The sequence below is a fragment of the Ophidiomyces ophidiicola genome (genome assembly GCF_022830035.1).
Source record: "Ophidiomyces ophidiicola strain CBS 122913 chromosome Unknown scaffold_10, whole genome shotgun sequence".
Lineage (NCBI taxonomy): Eukaryota > Fungi > Ascomycota > Eurotiomycetes > Onygenales > Onygenaceae > Ophidiomyces > Ophidiomyces ophidiicola.
In genome coordinates this window covers 354,633-375,440 of record NW_026054650.1, presented here as the reverse complement: position 1 = coordinate 375,440, position 20,808 = coordinate 354,633, and the positions used below count along the sequence as shown (strand labels likewise).

Sequence of the window (20,808 nt, the reverse complement as noted above, 5' to 3'; positions counted from 1 at the left end):
GGAAACGGCTGCTGGTACGATATCCTTCACTTGCGGCTTCTTAGAAGGCTGCCTCTCCGATAGAGAGGGGGGCAATTTGTAAGCTCCTGGAAGATAGGAAGCCCTGCTACAAAGGTTAGGAAGAGCTCGAAGAATTGAAATCAAAGAAACGATGGTTACGTTTTACAAGTTAAGCACCCAGGGATCAGCACGACACAAGGTCAGGGCTTGCTAGAAAGCAACGGATACAGTACCCAGAAGGAATCGCATTTCCCAGGGCCAGGGGAGGGAAAATCAATTAAGGGCTGGGAAAATTCCTTGGGATTTATATCTCCAAGGTCACCGCGCGGGGGCGTACTATTCGAGCGGCAGAAACGTCTTCCTCGAGCGGGTGGTCTCGTTGACGATATCCCTCGCAAATTCTGGCATGGTCATGTATAGATCCTGAAAGTCCGGATCCACCTGCAACGTCAAAATGGTGGGGATGATCGCATTCAACAGCTCCTGGCGTAGTTCAGAGGTATGCGTGCCCGGGGCGTAGGCCATCCGGATCAGGTCGGCGACCACGGGGAAGAGCAAATAGTTCAAGTCGATGCTTTTCACCCTTGCCAGCGCCAGTTTGCGCAGATGGTAGATGTCGTATTTGTCCGCCAGTTTGAACACCTTGGCATGGAACAGAAGTGTGTAGATGTCCCCTGTGTCGGGGAAGCATGTGTAGTCGAGATGGTAGACGTATTCAACCAGGGCTTGGATAATACCGGGTTCGTCCTCTGAGAGGTCCATGGTGCCAGGTTTAGCTTCCTATTGGGAGATCAGCAGCTTCTCTCTACAAGTAAAGACGAAAATAATTGCTAGTACAGGAAGTACCTACGTTCCATTCGCTGCGGAAGGCATTAAGAAAGAACTCTGAGTGACACGCGAGAACAAACCTATGGACCTCGAACCTCGCGCCTTTGCATGTCAATGTTGTATCTGTGAGGATGGATTCCTCAAAATATCTATGTACAGTCAGCGTCCAAGCCCGCCATCGCAACAACGGAACATCGAGTAGAAGAAGAGTACAGTTGCACATGTCGTAAGAACGACGTCTGGCGTTCATCCATCGCAATTTCTGCAGAAGACGTATTTATAGAGAATAATATTGCGCAATTGAGGCTCTATCACTCAAGTAATAGCGTTGGTATATTCCAGGGAACATCTTTCGGTGCAGAGGTTGCATCGCACTCAGTGCAGCTGCCATGACATCAGCAGTCCTGCCAGAGCTTCCAGCAGCTTTTTGGGCATCTTATGCTTTATGCTTTATGCTGCGCCGGGCAGGGTCATATTTGGGGGAAAGCCTGGCATTTAAGCTATTGACGTTCGAGAATCCAATCGGCGCGGCTCAACAGGCTTGGCACGTGACCTCGGATTTTTTTGGCCCATACCTCGAACGACCACCGAAGCTGACCGCGGCTTCACGGACGACAATCCATCGCGATTCATTAGAAACCCAACATCTTCGGGGTATCCAATAAACCCAACTGATACTTAGATATTTATGGCGATAATTCAGTGAATGCAAATAGAACGCTAAGTTATTAAACGTCGGCCCAGAGATCCTGGACGTTTACGTGGCTGGAAGATGGCGCTTGAACTTCACACCTGGGGCCCGGCGTTCGGCCTGCCCTCGATTGACGCGGAATGTATTGCTGCGATTGCATTACTTACGCTCGCTGTGCCGAAAGCGGATCCACCGGCCTGGGTGTTGATACCTGGAAGCGACCCCAACATTGTTCCTACACGTATGTGCAAACTATGGCCAGTGTGCCATAACACGCTCCATTAAGATTCATGAAATCGATTTAGCTGACGGAGCTGTGCCACTACACAGAGAAGCTACCTGCGCTATGGACGGGGCTAAGATGGGTTAGCGGATTCGAGAATATCGTTCAATTCCTGAAGCAATACTCTGGCGGGAAGTGGAATCTGGATGGATGGGTTAGTCCTGAAGAAAAATCAGACATTGTCGCGTACGCTTGCAATATCCCTTCTTCTATGTCGATGCGCGTCACTAATGGTCGTTGAAAGGCTCTCGTGTGTCCTCGAAAGTCGTGGCACACTGCTCATCGATCTGTCTCTGTATGACAATAGCGAAAACTACCGCTTCGCCACGTCCCCCGCTTATGGAACCATGCTCCAATGGCCAAATCAATGGATCATTCCACCTGCGATACTGTCACGCGCCAAAGCGAGAGCAGCGTTATTTGGCGTGCACTCGGCGAACGACCCGGACGTTGAGCAAGAGAGGCAGCAAGGGCGGAGTTCAATTCAACTGGCCGCAGCCCATATTCCAAAGAGCCTGACGACTAAACCCCGAGAAACTATGTCTAGCGCATTGGGACAGGCATCGTCTCGATTTCGGCTGCGGAACTTGGTGGATTTTGTTGCGACACCGCTAGAAGAGGTAATCACCAACAAGGATCCCAGTGCAAGGCGGGTGTCAACTTTGGACTGCTTAGCGCTGGGGTATATCTCGCTAGCCCTTATCCCTAACCTGCCTGACCCGTGGCTCAAAGACTATCTATTGGATCTGGCGCCATCGCTTTGCTCCTATGTTGATGAAATGCAAGCCTCGTGTTTTGGAGGCCAGATCGATGCGGCAGCGGTGTTATCAGGGAACGTGTCTAACTCTCACCTGCCTTGGCAGCTTCCACCTAAAATTGGCCTTGCGGGTATTGGTCGAAGCCTCCTTGAAGGCGTCGCCGATTCGATCCCGGTAATAAAGGATATCCGCCTGAGCAGACGCCTCCAAGAAACAGGTATGGAAGCGTCGCTTAATCCCAAAGAGGTCTCGACGGCGGCCAAACACTACAGGCAGGATGCTTTGGTGTCTGCAGCGACGACAGTGATCGGCGTGGGCATGTTTGTGTTTTACATCTTCAAGGTTGGCCTAGTTCAGGTGGTGGACACGGATGAGGAGCAAGACGGAGAAGAGCCGCAACCCGGGTCAGCCGACGAGCCGCAACGCGCACAATCGCAATTCGGTGAGGCAGGCTCGATCCTGGGACTGTGAAGGCGCGTGCCTTCCGTTATGCGATCTGGCGTTGCTCCCGACGAAGCGGTCACCGGAGACCCCCTCCATCCTTTGTTCCTTCCCAATCTAAGCGGAAATGCGCCCTTGCGCGGCCGGCCAATCAGCGCGCTGGTAACCCCCGTTTTCTTGGCCGCCTTTCCCCCAAGGTCCTCGCCACTATACCGCTCGCCACGTCCTGATTGGCGCTGGCTGCTGCTGACTCAGCGCCACGCGTGCCCCCAAGGTCCCCAGATGCTCTCATGCTTAGTCACCTGCCGTTTCCATCCCTCGCTGACCGCACGGCGGCTTCGACTCCTGCCTCTGTGTCCCCTCGCTGTCTCTGCCTCTGACATCTCCCTCTCGCCGCCATTGACACCGCCTGTCCCTGCGCCCAACCTCCGTGTATCATCTACCGCTCCCATCTTACGCGCCAGCGAGCCCCGGTCATTCCCTTCGTTTCCTTGTCCCGCCTGGTTGGATGCTGCGCCCTGGCGTCAAAAAGCAACGACACCACGAGGGATACACGAAAAGTTTCTCCGGAGAATTTGGCTCCACCCTGCCCTGTCTCCGTGCTCGAGGTCCCCAGATCGCCGCCCACAACTCGTTACCAGCCCCATCTCTCCCTGTCCAAGCTTTGCCCAAGCGAGCCGCCCCTCAAGCTTGATCCCGCGAAGCTTACAACTATTGGCAGCATAACGATAGACCCTCAATAGCTACTTCCAATCAGATCTCAGACCCAGCCCGCCATTAGCGTTTGGGCCACAGCTAAGACACACGCCATTCCTTCGCCCCGAATATACCCTAATGTGAAATCGATTCCAACTTTGGCAACATCCAATTGTTTTATCCTTAGAGTGCTTGCTTTTTTCATCGTTGTAAAAAGCGGGATTCATGCATTCATAATAGATTGATCTTATCTGGCTACCGTTTGTTTTTCCTGTGTTCTTTATATAGACCTTTCATCGCCTATGAGCTCGGATCTTACCCCATCTCCTTATTGTCTGGACTCGAATTATAACTATCAAGCCGCCTGGCTACCCAATTCCTGCATACACACAACTACCATTGTGGCTTTCCCTACTTTTTTTTAACATCATGGATTCCATCTCGACAGCGCTTAGTCGGCGTCAAAATCACGCCGGCAATGGCCAAGTTCCTATCTGTAACACTGGCAATGAATTCAACGGCGACATGGCACTACGCATCTCTGCGGTGTTTGTCATGTTGATTGGCTCACTGCTAGGTGCCCTCGTTCCCGTCCTGGCCCGACAGGACCCATATGCCGAGAACACTCGAAAATCACGCATCCTCGCCTGGGTTTTTTTCGTCGCGAAGTTCTTCGGCTCTGGCGTCATCATCGCTACGTCTTTTATCCACCTGCTCGCTCCCGCCCATGAGGCACTGAGTAATCCGTGTCTTACTGGGCCCATCACATCATATTCCTGGGTTGAGGGCATTCTACTCATGACTATTATCACCTTGTTCTTCGTCGAGCTGATGGTGATGCGATATGCCCGCTTTGGTCAAGGCGATGAACACCCTGCACCAAATGTATCCCCAGAGACTGGCCTGACCACTTCCTCCACGGACGAACGCAAGTCCCCTCGTCCAGAAGATAGCCATCTGAACCATACCCAAGACCATCCATCAGACGGCGGCACCAACGCCGTCGAAGGCTCCCATACCGCTCTATTTGAAAACTACAGTGCCCAACTCACCTCCGTCTTTATCCTCGAGTTCGGAATCATTTTCCATTCCATCTTCATCGGCCTTACGCTCGCAGTCTCTGGCGAGGAATTTAGAACCCTCTACATCGTCCTAGTCTTTCACCAGACATTCGAGGGCCTCGGTCTCGGCTCCCGTCTTGCCACCATCCCGTGGCCCCAATCAAAGCGCCTAACACCGTATTTCCTCGCCATCGCCTTTGGTTTGTCTACGCCAATTGCCATTGCCGTTGGCTTGGGTATCAGAAACTCTTACCCCCCCGAAGGCCGCACCACCTTGATTGTCAATGGGATCTTTGACTCAATTTCTGCCGGCATTCTGATATATACCTCCCTTGTGGAACTGATGGCCCACGAGTTCATGTTCAGTACCTCCATGCGCCGGGCGCCTATTCGCACTGTGCTCCTGGCATTTGGGCTGCTATGTCTTGGGGCGATGCTCATGGCCCTGCTGGGAAAATGGGCATGAAAGAGACTTGGTTGGAGATTTCGTTGCACATATTACCTTCTTACCCTTTATCTGGTACATCTTGGTACCTACTAGGTGTGTAGTTACACATGCATTTATGGGCGTTTTTCTGCGCATGCCAGTTGGAATGAAAAGTTAAGGATCTGAACTGTACATACTAATAGGAAGCTTCCATATGCTGTCTTACATAACTGTTTTCTTGGTGCCTACTGTAACTTCTATGATTGCTGTATTCATGAATAGGGATTGTGGGGGGGCATTAGTATTTGATACCTGTGAATTGGAACTTTAAGTATCTATTATATACATGGCTTTTAGCCCTTGCCCGGAACTCCTCTCACTGCTTGGTCCGGTCAGGAAGTCGCACAACATGCAGGCATAAAAGTTGCACCACAGCTGCGATGGACAAATTAGTTCTTTCCATGTGGCTACTGTCCTAAGGCCATTGCTACTGCACTCTAAAAATCATATAGATAATAAAAAGTGCTGGAAAGGTGGTATCCTGGTTACAAACCATCAAAACATGTGAAAGATGATTCTCCTCTTCCTAAATCTTATGTTTCTTCGGGCCGCCCAGGCATCTGATATATCGGGGCAGCACCTATCGGCGGTTTATGGTCACAATTAGTGTACCTCCGGGTGGCGTCAATTTCGCCAGCAACGATTCCCCGTATGTGAGCATCGCTGACGAACCAGCCCCGCGACCGACCAAGAAAGACTATGATTGCAAATCCAAGGATTAACCCCCCGGCTACACCACCGATTGCGCCTCCAAGCAGGGCTACGGACACGCTACCCTGGCTATTTTCTTAATCGGTAAAAAAGACGAATCAGCTTTTAGACATTAAAAACGCATGCCTTTTGGGCAACCAGGAATACCTGCACCCCTATTCTGATTTCCACCAGTGGCACTTGGATTACCTTGACTCTGAGAACTTGGAGCTGCCCCTGGGCACTCGGCGTCCTTAGCCAAATCGCCATCCCGCGGATTGATTATGGCGAAGTAGTCGGAATTAGCAAGCCTCTCGGTATCACGAACGGCGATGAGATAGTCGCAGCCGGTTGGCGGGGCGGTTGGGAGTTTAGCAGTCGAGGGTGCTCTCAAAAAACTATCGTCACGGCTGCGCTATTGGTAGGAACCATTGTTTGAAGTACCCGCTACAGCATAGAGGTATTAGTGTATGCCTGTATCACATGTGGGTGATTCTCCGGCTTAACGATTTCCACATACATGAGATGGAATGAACAGTGGTCAAACTATCGGGGAGCCCCTTCCGAAGCTCGAGTTTCACCTGTTTGGCGTCAGACACCTCCCATCGAATTTCGATATCAATGCCAGTGTTAAATCTTTCGCCACGTGTAGGCGACAGAACTTTCAATCCATCGCGTTTAAAGAGTGAGAAGCCGCTGGCAAGGGAGCCACAGAACACGACCAAGAGGGGGTAAAGAGAAATCATATTGAGGTCATACCACTTCGCTGTTCCAGCGCCAGTGTTGTGATTGTTGTCTTCATCTTCCCGGGAAAAAAAGGTGCGGTAGAAATAGCAAGGCTGAAATCAACAAGAGAAGCGAGTATGATCCGCTATGAGAGGCCAGAGCTCAGATGGCGCTGTGATGCCAAGCAGCGCCTTTTGCTCGGCTTCCTAAAAGGGCTAGGAGTTCTCAGTGAGATACTATTGATGCCTTCATGGGGGAAAGAAACAGCATGGTGATTGTTTGCCTTGTACTCCGTATGGAGCACTCTGTTTCATTAGTATTGATATTCAGCAGGATATGTTCGAGAGAGTTCGTAAGTTGAGGCCCGAACGATGACTCGCTCGGCCAAAGATACTAACTTTATCAGTCCAAATGTAAATGCGAGTCTCAGGCATGTCGGGACATTTTAAATAATCCGTACGAAGAATGCTGGGCATGCGGTGAGAACGACCAGAGAATACAAACAGTGCAAACTCGCCAAGCTAATCACTATCGATTCTCATCGCCGGCGCCCGTCGGTTACGCGCAGTTTGCTAGCAGTGGGGATGCCTTTATTCTGAAATGGGCTGGGTTGGCTTTGGGGTTTTTCTGGTCTCTGTGTCGTATATCCTATACAAACATCCACCGCACTCGTGGGATTTCGTACCATGGCCATCCCCCCAGCGAAACACAAGCGCTTCCACCCCAAGTCCTCCCAGACACGAACCGGAGTCCTCACATAACACACCGACCGTGCCGCATTTAGAGTTGGAAAATGAGGTTAAAGAGAGAGTCTCGCCAGAAGATGATGCAGAGCCCACGGATACTACACCAAAGGCGATCCCGGCTGCCCCACCGCCTGGTTTGAATATCCCAGTGCTGAACCTGGACCAACCGCCAATGTCATTAAAGTCCTCTAAACAGCCACCTGTGGCCCCTTCAATTTCTTCGCCGATAGACGTCCGCTCTCCACCAGATGCGCGTCCTTCGCTCCCTGGTTCTATGCCACCCCCTCCGCGGCCGAGTTCTCTTGCCAACAAGTCCGCCGGCTTGATGCCACCACCGCCACGACCCTCTCTGCGCGCTCCACTTCGCCCACCTCCATCCAGTGCATCATCCCTCCGCGTACCCCCTTCCCGCACACCTCCCACTAGCCGGCTATCCAGCAGCACCCTCTCCCCATTCGGCGTATCCGGTGTGCCACAAAAATCATCCCGGCAAGTCGTCCTCGAGCCGGGCCATTCCCCGCTTGACTGGGCCGCTTTGACTTCGAACCCGCGGAGTAATCTTAGAGGTGAAAATGTACCTCCAGGGCTCTTACGAGTGACGCCATCTATGCTGAAGGCCCAAAATGGACGAAAGGGACGAGATGCATGGACGTCGTATCAAGGAAAGGTTTATAATATTACTCCGTACTTACCCTTCCATCCCGGAGGTAAAGGAGAACTTCTAAGAGGCGTTGGAAAGGACTCAGAGAAGCTCTTTCTAGAAGTCCATCCATGGGTTAATTGGGATGGAATGTTAGGGGAATGTATGGTGGGTATCTTGGTCAGCGAAAACGAGCTGGCAGCACAGCCAGGAACTCTAGATGAGATGGATTAGTTCCAAAATTCTCTTTATATAACTATCATACTGTGTCTATAGAGTTTGGATTATGATACCCACGTCCATGATTTATCTCCTTTCGCATGGAAATAGTCTTTTTTGTTTTTTCGCCCCTTTTCTGTGCCCGTTGTGAGTAGCTGGCAAATAGTAGTCAACCGGTAGAGCTCTTGTAGTAAAAGCAGGCTTCTTTTCTTGCTCTCTTTACATTCACTGTTTGGCTTCTGCACGAGGCCGGAGCAGATAGTACGGAGCCACTTTCAATGCGAATGTAGTAATCTGAACATGGCCCATACGATCATTTAACACATAACTCAAAGCTCGTCCTTCGACACGCCATCAATACCCATCAACTCCGTTTCAAAGACCAAAGTCGATCCGGCTGGGATTATTCCCAAGTCGCGGTCTCCATAAGCGAGCTCCGGCGGGATCGTCAGCTTTCTCTTATCACCAATGCACATGTCGAGAAGACCCTGGTCCCAACTACATATAGCAATTAATTTGACGTCTTTCTCTCGTTTTTGTAGGCGCATTTAGGAGGGCGCGTTTAACCTACCCCTTGATGACCATCCCCGCGCCCAACACGAAACTCAACGGCTCTCCACGATCATAGCTGGCGTCGAATTGCTTGCCGCTACCTGCAAGAGTACCGCGATAATGCATGTTGACGTTGTCGCCGTTGGCGGTGCGCCGCTTGCATTCGACGGAGTGGGTTTTCTCGATCTTTAAGCCCTCGGGAACATCGGTGGCGGCGGCTAATGACTCGAGGGAAAGGGAGAGGATGGAGAAAAAGGTTGAGAGATGCATTGTCGCGGATTTTGATGTGTTTGAAGGCTGGGTTCTGGTAATTGAGGTGAAGAAGCAGTTGTTATTAAGTTGGTTACTGCATTCAAGCTTATCTGTTAACTTCGGGCCGAACGGGGTAAAGACGCCGCGTTTCCATCTTGGCCCACGCGCTGCTGTAAACTTGACTACGGACTAAAGCCAGGGCGAACAATTCAATGCCATGCCCCCACCCCCGGAAAATATGGACCCCAAGTCTTCTTCATATACTCCGTATGAACCTCTCATCTTCTCCGCTCGAAACCCCAGAACTTTTATATATACCTCTTTTCAAACTTTATACAGCCAACAACCCCCCCAGTTAATGCACCCATCGAAGACTAAACACATCTTCTCCACCCTTTGACAATGCAACTTCAACATTCCCATCCGCGCTCTTGATGGTCTTGGGGATGACCTCGCCTTTTCTTTCCAGCACAATCTTCGTGGCGTTTTCTTCTGGTAATTTGTAAAACTTTCTACCAGATCGGCTTAGGAAGTTCTCAAGACTTTCCTGGGTAACTTCGCTCTCGTCCACGATGCCGCTTTCGACTGCGTCCTCCAGTGCTTTGACGACGTATTGGGTTGCGAAGGACTGGGTGTAGACGCCAGCCGCGGGCGTAGCACCCTGCTTGGAACTGACTGGATGCGGAGCGCTATCACTCCCACTTCAAACAAGTCACTAATCCATGAAGGCCAGGATAGAATATGAGGGTCAACATACAAAAAGAATTTCGAATCGTTGCTGCAAGAGGCTTTTAGCAAGGCGTTTCGATCCTGTGGAGTCTTCGCGATGGGCTTGCAGAACGCCAAAGGGTTTACAGTATCATCGATCGTCAGATACAGGTGGTGAGCGGTGATGGTAGCTGTTCAATTTCAACTTTCGGATCCATGAGTGAGTTGTGAATACTTACCTGCTACAGATGACCCGCAGGAACGGACAGCTTCTACCGCCGCGGCTGTGGAGCAGTGCTCCAAGATGATTCTTAAGTTTGGGAAATGCTCATGTATTCTCTTCAGCGTCGGTAGGAATGCTTCTTCGGCATTCATGACATTGACATCAGGGACTTCTCCATGAATATTGAGCACAATGTGATGTTTCTCCATAGCTTCAAAAACAGGAAAGAAATCATCTAGGTTTGCAACACCCGAAGCAGAATTTGTTGTAACACCTAATGAGATATTAACCACATAAATGGGAAAACTGGGGATCTAAAAGGACTTAAAATATACCTTGGGGGTATACTTTTACTCCGGAAATACCAGCGGCAGCGGCTTCAGCAATGACCTCGGGGGTGATTGAAGAGTATATCTTCAACCTGTCAGAACCGAGCTGTTCTGTGCCAGCAAGAGTATCGGGGCAAAGGGTTAACTTATATGAAGATATAAAGACATTAGATATGTCACAGTTGGGTCAATGGCTAGGAGGCGATTCCGGTACTCTAAAGCTTGAGCAACGGTTGTGACCGGCGGCACAAGATTTGGCTACGTAGAGCAGGTTGGTAAACCCTCATATAAATCGCAAAGCGACGTGTATTGCTCTTCTCACCATAACAAACACGGTATCAACGCCGCCTCTTCGTATCTGAGGCGTGATCAACTCCATCATCGGGCCGTCGCGAAGATGGACGTGCATGTCGGCTGTTGGAGGAAGCTCCAGGCGGCTAACTTCTTTCAAACGCATGGTAGCTGTAGTAGATGAGAGGCTAGAATATTCTCGTGAGCTGCAATCTACCAATATTTACCCAACTACGGGGGAGCCGTAACATGCCAGGCCTCTGCGGGGCGAAATTGATATCCGACATCCCGCCTTCGCCGGAAAAACGCTTGGGCGTGTCGGATAAATTAATGTTGCGCTGCAATCCTCGCTTCTGAGCTGTCAACAGCACTCACCAGCACAAACGCTGATTGCTCCAGATTCGCCTACACAGGTGCTCAGTACATTGAGGTACTTGTTCTACTCGTCTAGCTTCCACATTTTAGGGTGCTCTCTACCACGAAAATTGACCTAAAATGGCGACAGAACACACCGTCAACGCCTCTAAAACAGGTCCATTCTACAGAGATCTTCCACCCACCTGTCACCTAGAAAATATCAGATGCTCATGAAGTGTTCATACTGGAGTTTCTAGCATCGGAAGATGTGTGAGAACGCTGGGTTCAGCCATGGCCTCTACGAGGCGCCAGTGACCCCTCGCGACCGGGCCGACGTTCGTGACTTCTCTCTTGTTTGATCAGTTTTGCGACACCTGGCACGTCCTCACTTTTTGTAGCTGCCAGCCTGATATTAACAGCGAGATCGCAGCGCCTCACCCAGTGGCCCCGGCGATGTCCCGCGACGACTCGCCCTGCACCCACCGTTCGTTGAGCCTGCGCACACCAGCCAGGCCAAGCAATGCAGTGCTGCGATTGGCTGCCGGAGCGGTGGCAGAACCAGCCAATCACTGGCCCGCCACCGTTGAGGCTGCGGCTAGTCCCGTTTGGGCCGTGACCAACAACCGACTCTCTCCGCCCAAATCGCAGCGTCTCGTTTCCTCCTGCACGCAGACACCTCGGCCCTTGGTGCTTGGTACGATGCACTCCGCAGCGTCGCAAGCCCAATTGGATCCCAAACCTCAATCCTGCAGCGTTTCTCCCAGCCACGCCTGCTCCCCCTGTCACATCTCCAACCCCAATTCTTGCTGATCGCTGGCCCGCCCGGAGACCCATGAACTCCCTGCAGCAGTTTGAGTCAACTCGGAACAGTCATACATTTGTTTCTTCCCCCGATTCGTTTCCAATCACCTTTGCACCCCATAATTAGCATCGAGATGGACCTGGACTCCCTCCGCTTGACCCATCATTTGCGGCCCAGCAGTATAGGGCCCCAGCTGATCAGCCCGTTGCTGTGCCGCTTTCTGCCTAATACAACATGCTTTGCTCCGCCGCGCTGGTCCTGCCGATGGAATCACCGCAAGGGCCGTCCCGCATCAAAGTCTCTGATTGACTCTATGACAAGGCCGCTTTACCCTTTCCATCCTCCCCTATTACTTGATGCCTCACAACCCTACAGCTCCTGCTTGGTTGCCTGGTGCGATTACTTCATATCCCTCCCTTTTCCTGGCCCTGTCGGCGACTTGCGATGAGATTCTGCAGTTGCGTTCCTTCTTCTATGCCAGCGGCGTAGCTTTGGCGACTTACTGCCTGCTGAGATGCATTTTTGTCAGGCAGCACCACCCATTTCAATGCATTCAGGGAACACCTCGTTCCTTAACCTGCGGCTACTTTGTCTTTCAGACCTCTCTTCCTCTCAGCGTGTCCTTACATAAAAGAAAGACATCTCCCCTGTCTTTTTCCCCATGATTCTAACATTGCCTGTTGAGTAGGTTGTGCTTTTAATCTCTTCGACACTTTCTTTGAAAGTGTATCTATGCCTTTCCCTTTCAAGTCTACTTACCACTTCTTCATTAGCTCCCACTGGAAAATGAAGATCTCCTTCAGATTGTCTTGCAGTTTATAATTGATGTTTTTCTTCTCATTTCGCCATCATGCCCCACTCCTATTCTTCAAGTACTTCTTCGCAAGCGAGTACGACCAGCGGATATAGCTCAGCAAGCTCTCAGACTTCGTATGGTAAGTGTTCCCCTTCATTGTTGCTAGTTTCGACTCTTAGTTTCACCTCCTTGCCCCCGTAATCCTCCGGCTAATTCTTTCATCTTTCATAGGTAGCAGTCAGGGCTACCACCAATCCCAACCACACAAACCATCCGTCCATAATCCTAATAACCGTGACTCGACTAATTCTAAACGTGGCTCCGATGCGAGCAGGTGGAAATAGCTTTCCTAGCAGCCTCCTTTCAACTGGCAAGCACTTTGGATCTCAATATTCGTTCTTGTCTGGTTGAAGCAGTCACCCTTCCCACAATAGTGGTGTGACATGAGCAGACAGGAATGGGTTTTAAAAGTGAGGCGCCTATCTCAGACGACGATATCGCCTGATAGCCCCTCGTCGTCGTCTCAGCCCTCTCCCTATCTTCTAACCAACCTACCCATTTTGCTTTTACGCTGCATCATACATACGCACGCCACCTGCGAACGCGAGAGGCCTGTGTTTCTGCATCTTGTACGTTGACCCCTGGTTCTCCCAAAAGCTACCCGCCACGCCTCTATCACCCCCATGGCGCAAATAGCAACACCAAGGCGGCGGCCCCTGCCTTACAACCCCCCTCTCCCCGGCGGCTTAGTAAAACACAACAGTCTGGTGTCCCCATTGGTCGGACCGTATCTGTTCGACATCAGCTAACTATGAGGCTGTTTGGACTTTGTGGGCTTTTGATTTTACTCTTGTTCATATTAGAACCCTGTATTACTACTCCAGATATCGTATCTTAGAACTAGATAGCATCACTGCTCAAAATCTTATCAAGCAACTCGACTCTTTCAACTCTTGCCGCCTCAATCTTCCCACATAGCCTGTTCATACAGGATGTTCGCAGTATGAGACGTCTCGGGTATTTTCAGCCTCACACTCCAAAAACGAGGAGCAAAACCTGGCGAACTTCGAAACAACGATGACAGCATCGAGCTCACATGCACGGCGGCGTAGCACACACAAGGCAAATTCTCATCCGATCTGACTCCAGGCTGCCATAGGCCAAAGTGCCTGCGTAGTTTCCATACCAACAGAGATGCTTCCAAAAAATATCGAAAATAAAAAAACTTCGCGAAAAGTTACGCGCAGAATACGCAATACGCATGCATGACCACCCCCAGCCCTCGTCTCGTCGCCAATCAAGCATCATTTTCAACATAGCCCCCATGTCGTGCGGGCGCAACACCGCATGCATTTTGCAGCGGAAGCAATGCAATCCAGAAGGCGGCATGCAGCTGAGAAACAACCCCCTGTTTGTGCATCGCGAAACAGAGAACAAAAAGAGAGCGTCGCGCGGGCGGGGCGTTGTTTTAGAAACGAGCTTAAACGTTTCGTCGTGGAATTTCTTCTCGGAAGGAGGAACTCGGGAATGGGGAAAGAAAAATTAAAAAAAAAAAAAAAGGGGGGAGGGGGGACAAATGAGAAGTACTCGCAAGAAGGGCGCTTAAGCTAAAGGTAGGCCTCGGAAGGCCCCCTTGCTTATGGACGCAGAAACGCGCTGAAATTGCGGAGGAGCGACGGTTGAGTTTTGCAGTCGGCGAGTGGACGTATGCACAGCACATACTTCGTACGGGGTGCGTTGCAGGCATTATCTCGCCTACCTCGTGTGACTCCTGCGTAGTGTGGAGCAATCCAGCCGGAGTAAAGACTTTTTGGAGATGTTGCTCCAGGTTCCACAGTGCGGGACTCCCCGGGATTCTCTTAAGGTTAAGAGCATCGATGCTTATCTAGTTACTTCGGCCGTTAGGCTCCAACATTCCTCGCTGAGCAAATAGGAAGGTGTGGTTGCAGCTTGGCGAAGACGGCCTGTGCCTTCAACCCCAAAAAGAAGGTCAGCCAAAAGGCGATGAAAATAGATATGAATTGTGTAATAAACAAAACGCCATTGGGTATATGCAACTAATAATCCAGCTTCTTCAACAGAGCTAAAAACTATGGTGACAATCACTAATAAACCCCAGTCAGAGTGCTAGAAAAAAACTCTATCACAGGTTTGATACTCCAAGAACAAGAAAGGAAACAAAAATAGTCATCACAGCGGTAAGCCATTAACAGGCTTTTCAGTAGGTTCGAAAACATGGTTCTCTATCCTCTGTGTCAGTCGTGCACAGAAACTGTCAACATATACAGTCCAGTAGTGAGCAACGATATAGACAAGTACAAACCACATGGGAAGACTGATTGCGAATGTTAATGTCGAACCTCGGGGAAGGTACGGCGAGTGCTCAATTTCGCCATTGTCATTCGTCCACTCCTCCCAGGGCTGACCAGAAACACCGTAAATCATCCATACAAGCACAGTACGGAGCAGTGTGCCATGGGTAAGATACACCGCAAAACTACAGTGTCCAAACCATAACAACAGACGCTTGGAAAGAAAGGACTTTGCAGATGGAGAAAGGTAAATAGCTAGAATTAGTAGATTAACCCCCAAAGCTGTGTAGCGTTTCCCCAGATTGACATCAGCAGGGAATATGTGCTTAGAGGCTTCAAGAAGAAAATTTGACCAGCCACACCATTCGGCATTGTGCGCCGGATAGGAGGCAACGAATAAGCCTGTCGCAGCTAGTATGGAGCAGATGATTCTCCGAGGCCAGCGGTAGTCTGCAATCAAAGCTTGTGCTGTCTGGTGGTACGACAAATCGCAAAGGAACATGCCAAAAAAGAATTGCTGTCCAAATGTTTCTAGAGCCAAAGACGAACAAGTCAGTAATTGAACAGACATATACATCCGATAAGGGTTCATACCTGTATCAGGAGATGGGTTTTGCCAGAAGTACAGGTATAGCGTGGCATAAACTATCATTCGATACCGGTACTGCATGTACATTGTAGCGAACAGTGTGATATAGACCATCATAGCACCTAAGAGCAATGGCAGCAAAGCCCATTGATGGTCGTCATAGTCCATGTGCCCATTAGTCCAAGTGGAAAGAAAGACCCAGAAAAGTCTTTTGCTCTCGTGGAAGAGTGAAGGATCTACTCCTACGCTGGAAAACCGGAGCCAGCCGGAATCGCACCTCGTGCCGACAGTGAAGGCGCCGAGTTGCGCTACGACCCATGCAATAACCATGGCAATGGTAGCGGGAAACATCAATCGAGGTGGGCGGCGAAACGCGCTTTTCGCGATAGAAGAAAATGCGGCCTGATGATGGCCCGCCCGCGAAAGCTTCAACGGTTTAAGCGCGCATACGTAGCCGGTGAGAAAAGCGAAAATCGTGACGCCAATCCTTCCTTGCCAAGGAATCCGTAGGATGGGCTGCTGTAACAATCGAACCGGTCCATTCTCGGCATCTCTGGCATTGAACAAGTTGTAGTCAAATGCACGTGCTAGGTGCGTTAAGAGGACTAGGAAAGAGGCGATACCACGGAGTCCCTAATATTCAATGCAAATTGTCAACGGTTAGCAGCGCCATTCTGACGTCTTAGAAAAGAAATAGGAGCCTAAAACGAGGAGGAAAGGAAAGGCGAAAAATTCTGTTCTTTGCGCTATGCACTCACATCGAGCCATTTCACGTTCCTGGCGCCGTCGTTACTACTGCTAGGTGCATTATTAGAGGGCCCCGATTTCATGACGAGCCTTGGGTGGAGCGATGCTAAGAAGGATAGGAAGGACGGCATCGGCAGCAATCGAGAGAAAGAGTGGGTGTTGGCATTTAATGGCCGAGGACGAAGTGGTTCTGTTAAATCAAATAATGTCGTCGAAATTCAGGCTGGAGAGGTGGAGACTATACTAAACGTTTAAAATAGCATCTGGCGGGAAAAGGATCGCATGAGGACGTCACGTTTGAGGGCACTACTATAAAATAATAATAGTACGGAGTACGTGGACGAAAAAGAACGTTCCAATAATGGCGAGACGGAGCGAAGGACAGCGCAAGAACTCTTTCATGAGGCGATAAGCGTGGAAAAGGAGATTGAGTAGAAAGGCGACCCCGGCCACAAGAGTACCAGGGGTGCTAGTGGAGATCATCGCCTGGTCTCAGCGTGTTTGAGCCGAGATGCCACGCTTGGCATCGCAGCTGACGTCGAACCCGGCCGCACGCCATGCTTCTGGGGCGGGCATGATGCCGCCCAGCGCCACCGACGGGGCAGAGAACCCGGCGGATCAAGGGGGATCGTTGCTGGATGCTGGATGCTGGACGCTGGATGCTGGGTGCTGGAACCGCGGAGGCACGGTGGCGGACCAGCAGCACGATGGTCGCCTCTCGCCGACGACTTCACGCCGCGCGGTCGAGGGCGAGTGCAGCGCCATCGGACGCGAGTGACGAGTCCTCGCGAGTGCTGGAGGTCTTGCGGGCGCCGCGCGGCGTGAAGCCATTGAAAGCGAGATGTCGCGGGAGAAAACAGGAAAGGTCGAGCAGGTCGCGGATGACAAATCCCCCACATGGGCGCCCCGCCAAGCCTGACGTTAAAACTAACTTCGCACCCGCCGGCCAATGGTGTGGCCGCTGCATGGGCTGGGGCGGGGCCGGATCAGCCGCCGGGCCCTCGGCGGCTTACATAAGGTGCTACGTCAGGGGCGCAGCCGCATCGGCATGCGAGAAAATCAAAGATTTAAAGGAAATACAAGCTCAAGTACGGAGTACGTTGACGGCAATCGCCTTGATTAACAGCTATCTCAACCGGCCTAGTCCCCAGTATTAAAAGCAATTCCGCCTAACGACGGGAGCGCTCAGTTTGCTTCAAAAAACGCTGAATCGAGGGCAAATAATCGTAGGAACATGCTGTGCAACGACAAGCGATGCAGTGCGCATGGCCCCAATCGAAGCTGGAATAAAAAGCAAACACTTTTATCGAAAGCAGTGTCTCTCCATGCCGCTCCTGTCGCGCCTCACCACCACCAACTCTGTCCAATTTTTTTTTTCAAAACGCGAGGGTGCTTCACGACCCAGTCGTCGTTTTTCTGTCCACCGCCTTGTCTTCACCATAGATCCCCTTCAGTAATTGCGATAGGATAATGGAAACATGGCTCGAAAAGGGGGTATATTGGGGTTATACAAGTCAAAGGAAATACTGAAAAACCCATTATTATCTTAAGGGAAAAAATTTATATCGCATCCTTCACACATTCTTACTCACACAGTATGTTGATAAAAACAAAAAACCGAACCGATTACAGGGGCACAAACAAACAGATTGTGTATTTAGGGAATTATCCTTTAGATGATTTAAATGAGTAGTAGTTGCGGAACGCTGCATGGGTATGGATGGCCAGAGAAATCGGAATCCAGGTGGCAGGGGAATAAAAACGACTCGCGCTTGCAATGCCAGATGAAGAAACAGATGCAGTACAAAACAAGACATAGGAAATAATGATGCCATTTAAAGAGAATATGTGAGAATGGAAGTAAATTATTCAATATCGGGGGCACTATGCGCCCTCGTCCTTGGAGTCTTGCTGACTTAAGGAGGGGGGTATCGAACGCAAACTAACGATTATCAGTGCAGCTAAATCCAAGGCTTGTCGAATCCAGTGAAATAATCGGTGAAGACCCATGGTGGTCTGATATATTGGTTGGGCAGTATTAATTTTACTTCACCATGGCCAAATCACCTAGAATACAGGGTTGTAGGAGACAGATGATGTTTGAAACCGCAAGTGCTGAGAATATCCATCCGTTTCCTGGATTTTATAATGATGTGCCTGGCCGTAATGTATCGTTTGCTGCGGGCTGGGCGATGCCGGACAAGAGTATAAAACGCTGCATGAATCTTTCGTTCCAATAGGATTACTTGTAACTGCAAATGCGTCGTTTTCCGGGGTTATTGGAGGAGTGATATAACCATTTGTCATCGAGCGCGGGCATGGAGGCTTCTGGGGTGTGGCCAGGCCAACCTCGCTTTCGTAGGGTTTGGCGTTGTCCACCCTATCTGATGGCGGAGTGGGAGGTGTATATGCCTTCGAAAAGGAATTTTGGCGAGACAGGAATTGTTCCAGTACCTTGGAGACGCGAGAATAATGTGCCGATGCATATTTTCTGGCAAGGACGTGCGATGGTTGAAATAAATGTTGAGACAAATTTACCAACGTCATCGAATCATAGTTAGCGGCCCAATGATTATGTGGTGCCTGTGCGCGGTTGAGGATACATCGTGCGAGTGCCAGGGAGGCCCGTGCAAGGTCTCCTGAAAGTTTCGAAACGAAGTCCCGATGGAAGAGAGCGATCTCTAGAATGTACAAAGAAAGGTGCTCTACTTCGGGGTCATATTGAGAGTCAATAACTGCAACCTGTAGAAAGCTGTCAACTGTGGGATGGCCAATTGACCAACTAAGTGTCTGAAGCACATGCCACTCCATTTGAGCAAACATGTCGTCGTCATAGAGGGAACAGCACATTGACTTCAGTTCCTTGATCGTTGGGACACGTTCCTTCTTATCTCCATATTTTGCCGCGATCAGTAGAGCTGCGCACCCTACAAGTTGGTAGTGTCGCTTATAGACAACTCGCTTGGAGCAGTAACGGTCTAGAAGATTGACAGTCAAAAACAGCGTTGCAGGGAGCAGTTGAAAGGCGGCATGCGCTTCGATTAAGAAATCAAGAAGATACGGTCTCATAAACCACTGGATCTCGGTTTGAATATCGATGGAATCAACATCAGGTAGAGTGGCCGACTATACCGGCCCATATTAGTATTTAAAAAAAAAATCATGCATCACACTGTAGCGCTCAAGGAAAACTAACATCCATCATGTGCATGTGCCCAATGATATCTTCTTGATATTCTTCACGCACAGCTTTTGACATCTCATCTGCCATAGCATATTGGCGCTCGCGAGCAACTAACTTCGCATGTTCCTTGGGGCAGAGTCGAGCTGGTCGATAATCATTATCATAGGTTTCCACAAAGTAGGAATCGCAGGCTTGGAAGGTGGATGTCGAGTACTGTGGGAATGCCATTTTTGTCTGTTGGTAAGGTTATAGACTGAGGTAATTGAACGCTCCGCGTGGTTTTATCGTGAAAAGAGTGACGTAATATTAGTGCAATAACAAGGAACGTGAAGGCATATGACTGCCAGAATCAACAACAGTTAAAGAGTGAAGATTAGTTGGAATATTGATTAAGAGAGTGAAATGGTGCAGATAATAATCTGCGCCACTTTGAATGGCCAAAAGAATCTAGTGAGCGAAGAGCTGAAAATTCAGATTAGCAAGTGCTCACTAGCTTTGTCGAAAACAGAAGTATATGAAGAGTATTCTATAGCTTCTAGACACCCAGTATGGAAAACATACCCAGTTTGATGTCTTATGAAGAGTAAGACTCGCTTTGAAACAGCAGCAGCAGCAGCATGCAATTGCTCGAAAGAAAAACCCGGATGATGGTAGGTATTGGCCAAAGTGAACGACGAGTTAACGTCTCCACTTGAAGAGCGACGGACTAAGTTTCCTGGTCCGGCGCGGGAACTGAGAGAGCAGCAAGTTTAGCCCTACAACTTGTTAGCAGATCCAACCCAGCACCACCTGGCACCATGGGACCATTCATAGGAAAAGAACCGATGTGTACACACAATTCGACTAAATAGGCAGCTCAATAGCAAATGGTACCGAGGATATTCGGCTCCTGAGGTTTCGAGAGATCGTAGGTAATGAATCTACTTGATACGTGATGGTTAGCAGTCACATCGCATTTTATTGAGAGGCTAGAGATAGGCAACGCGAACAAAAGACGCGTAGCTGATAGTAAGGGGAGGGTCCAAGTACAGGGAAGGGGCGAGGGCAGTGCATAAATGAAGGCGGAGCTGAAGTCCGTACAACAGGATAGTGAATGGCGGGTCATTAAGCCTCGATACTTCTTTCACGTAGATATGAAGCTTGAAGGAAGAGGGATACGTTGCATCCCTCAACAGTAATGGCAAAATACTGCAAAATACCTAGGGCGACAAGGAAAAATATAAAAATTTTGGGGGGACGTGATTTTATCGAGTAGGTAAATGTCTCGGCGGACTGCATAAGTATACGCGTGTGGTCTCGAAATGGGACAACATTATAAGTCGCGTCATGAGGGAGAAATTCATTGATAAAGTGATCCAACGGCCAAATACAAAAAATCAGACCACGCCTTACCTTTTCAG

The 20,808-nt window shown here is 50.0% G+C and overlaps 8 protein-coding genes across 8 annotated transcripts; 3 read left to right on the top strand and 5 right to left on the bottom strand.

Moving 5' to 3' along the window:
- Positions 1–336: 336 nt before the first annotated feature.
- On the bottom strand, positions 337–1,082 carry LOZ57_003237 (uncharacterized protein; the record flags this gene model as incomplete). Its single annotated transcript, XM_049252288.1, has 3 exons — positions 337–780; positions 851–977; positions 1,042–1,082. The coding sequence occupies 3 exons, from the start codon at positions 1,080–1,082 to the stop codon at positions 337–339; spliced, it is 612 nt and encodes a 203-aa protein (XP_049108792.1).
- A 518-nt stretch (positions 1,083–1,600) lies between these two features.
- Positions 1,601–3,031, top strand: LOZ57_003236 (uncharacterized protein; the record flags this gene model as incomplete). Its single annotated transcript, XM_049252287.1, has 3 exons — positions 1,601–1,760; positions 1,850–1,988; positions 2,047–3,031. The coding sequence occupies 3 exons, from the start codon at positions 1,601–1,603 to the stop codon at positions 3,029–3,031; spliced, it is 1,284 nt and encodes a 427-aa protein (XP_049108791.1).
- Positions 3,032–4,126: 1,095 nt separating this feature from the next.
- Positions 4,127–5,224, top strand: ZRT2 (low-affinity Zn(2+) transporter zrt2; the record flags this gene model as incomplete). The annotated part of the gene is made up of 1 exon (XM_049252286.1): positions 4,127–5,224. One exon carries the CDS (start codon positions 4,127–4,129, stop codon positions 5,222–5,224), a length of 1,098 nt encoding a protein of 365 aa, XP_049108790.1.
- Positions 5,225–7,261: 2,037 nt separating this feature from the next.
- Positions 7,262–8,281, top strand: LOZ57_003234 (uncharacterized protein; the record flags this gene model as incomplete). The annotated part of the gene is made up of 2 exons (XM_049252285.1): positions 7,262–7,270; positions 7,364–8,281. The coding sequence occupies 2 exons, from the start codon at positions 7,262–7,264 to the stop codon at positions 8,279–8,281; spliced, it is 927 nt and encodes a 308-aa protein (XP_049108789.1).
- Positions 8,282–8,595: 314 nt separating this feature from the next.
- FPR2_1 (Peptidyl-prolyl cis-trans isomerase fpr2) lies at positions 8,596–9,088 on the bottom strand (the record flags this gene model as incomplete). Its single annotated transcript, XM_049252284.1, has 2 exons — positions 8,596–8,764; positions 8,838–9,088. The coding sequence occupies 2 exons, from the start codon at positions 9,086–9,088 to the stop codon at positions 8,596–8,598; spliced, it is 420 nt and encodes a 139-aa protein (XP_049108788.1).
- Positions 9,089–9,425: 337 nt separating this feature from the next.
- Positions 9,426–10,787, bottom strand: URA4 (dihydroorotase; the record flags this gene model as incomplete). Its single annotated transcript, XM_049252283.1, has 6 exons — positions 9,426–9,771; positions 9,828–9,969; positions 10,018–10,275; positions 10,337–10,475; positions 10,511–10,588; positions 10,653–10,787. 6 exons carry the CDS (start codon positions 10,785–10,787, stop codon positions 9,426–9,428), a joined length of 1,098 nt encoding a protein of 365 aa, XP_049108787.1.
- A 3,979-nt stretch (positions 10,788–14,766) lies between these two features.
- Positions 14,767–16,307, bottom strand: LOZ57_003231 (uncharacterized protein; the record flags this gene model as incomplete). The annotated part of the gene is made up of 3 exons (XM_049252282.1): positions 14,767–15,419; positions 15,483–16,110; positions 16,236–16,307. The coding sequence occupies 3 exons, from the start codon at positions 16,305–16,307 to the stop codon at positions 14,767–14,769; spliced, it is 1,353 nt and encodes a 450-aa protein (XP_049108786.1).
- A 1,984-nt stretch (positions 16,308–18,291) lies between these two features.
- Positions 18,292–19,636, bottom strand: LOZ57_003230 (uncharacterized protein; the record flags this gene model as incomplete). Its single annotated transcript, XM_049252281.1, has 2 exons — positions 18,292–19,350; positions 19,421–19,636. The coding sequence occupies 2 exons, from the start codon at positions 19,634–19,636 to the stop codon at positions 18,292–18,294; spliced, it is 1,275 nt and encodes a 424-aa protein (XP_049108785.1).
- Positions 19,637–20,808: the final 1,172 nt, after the last annotated feature.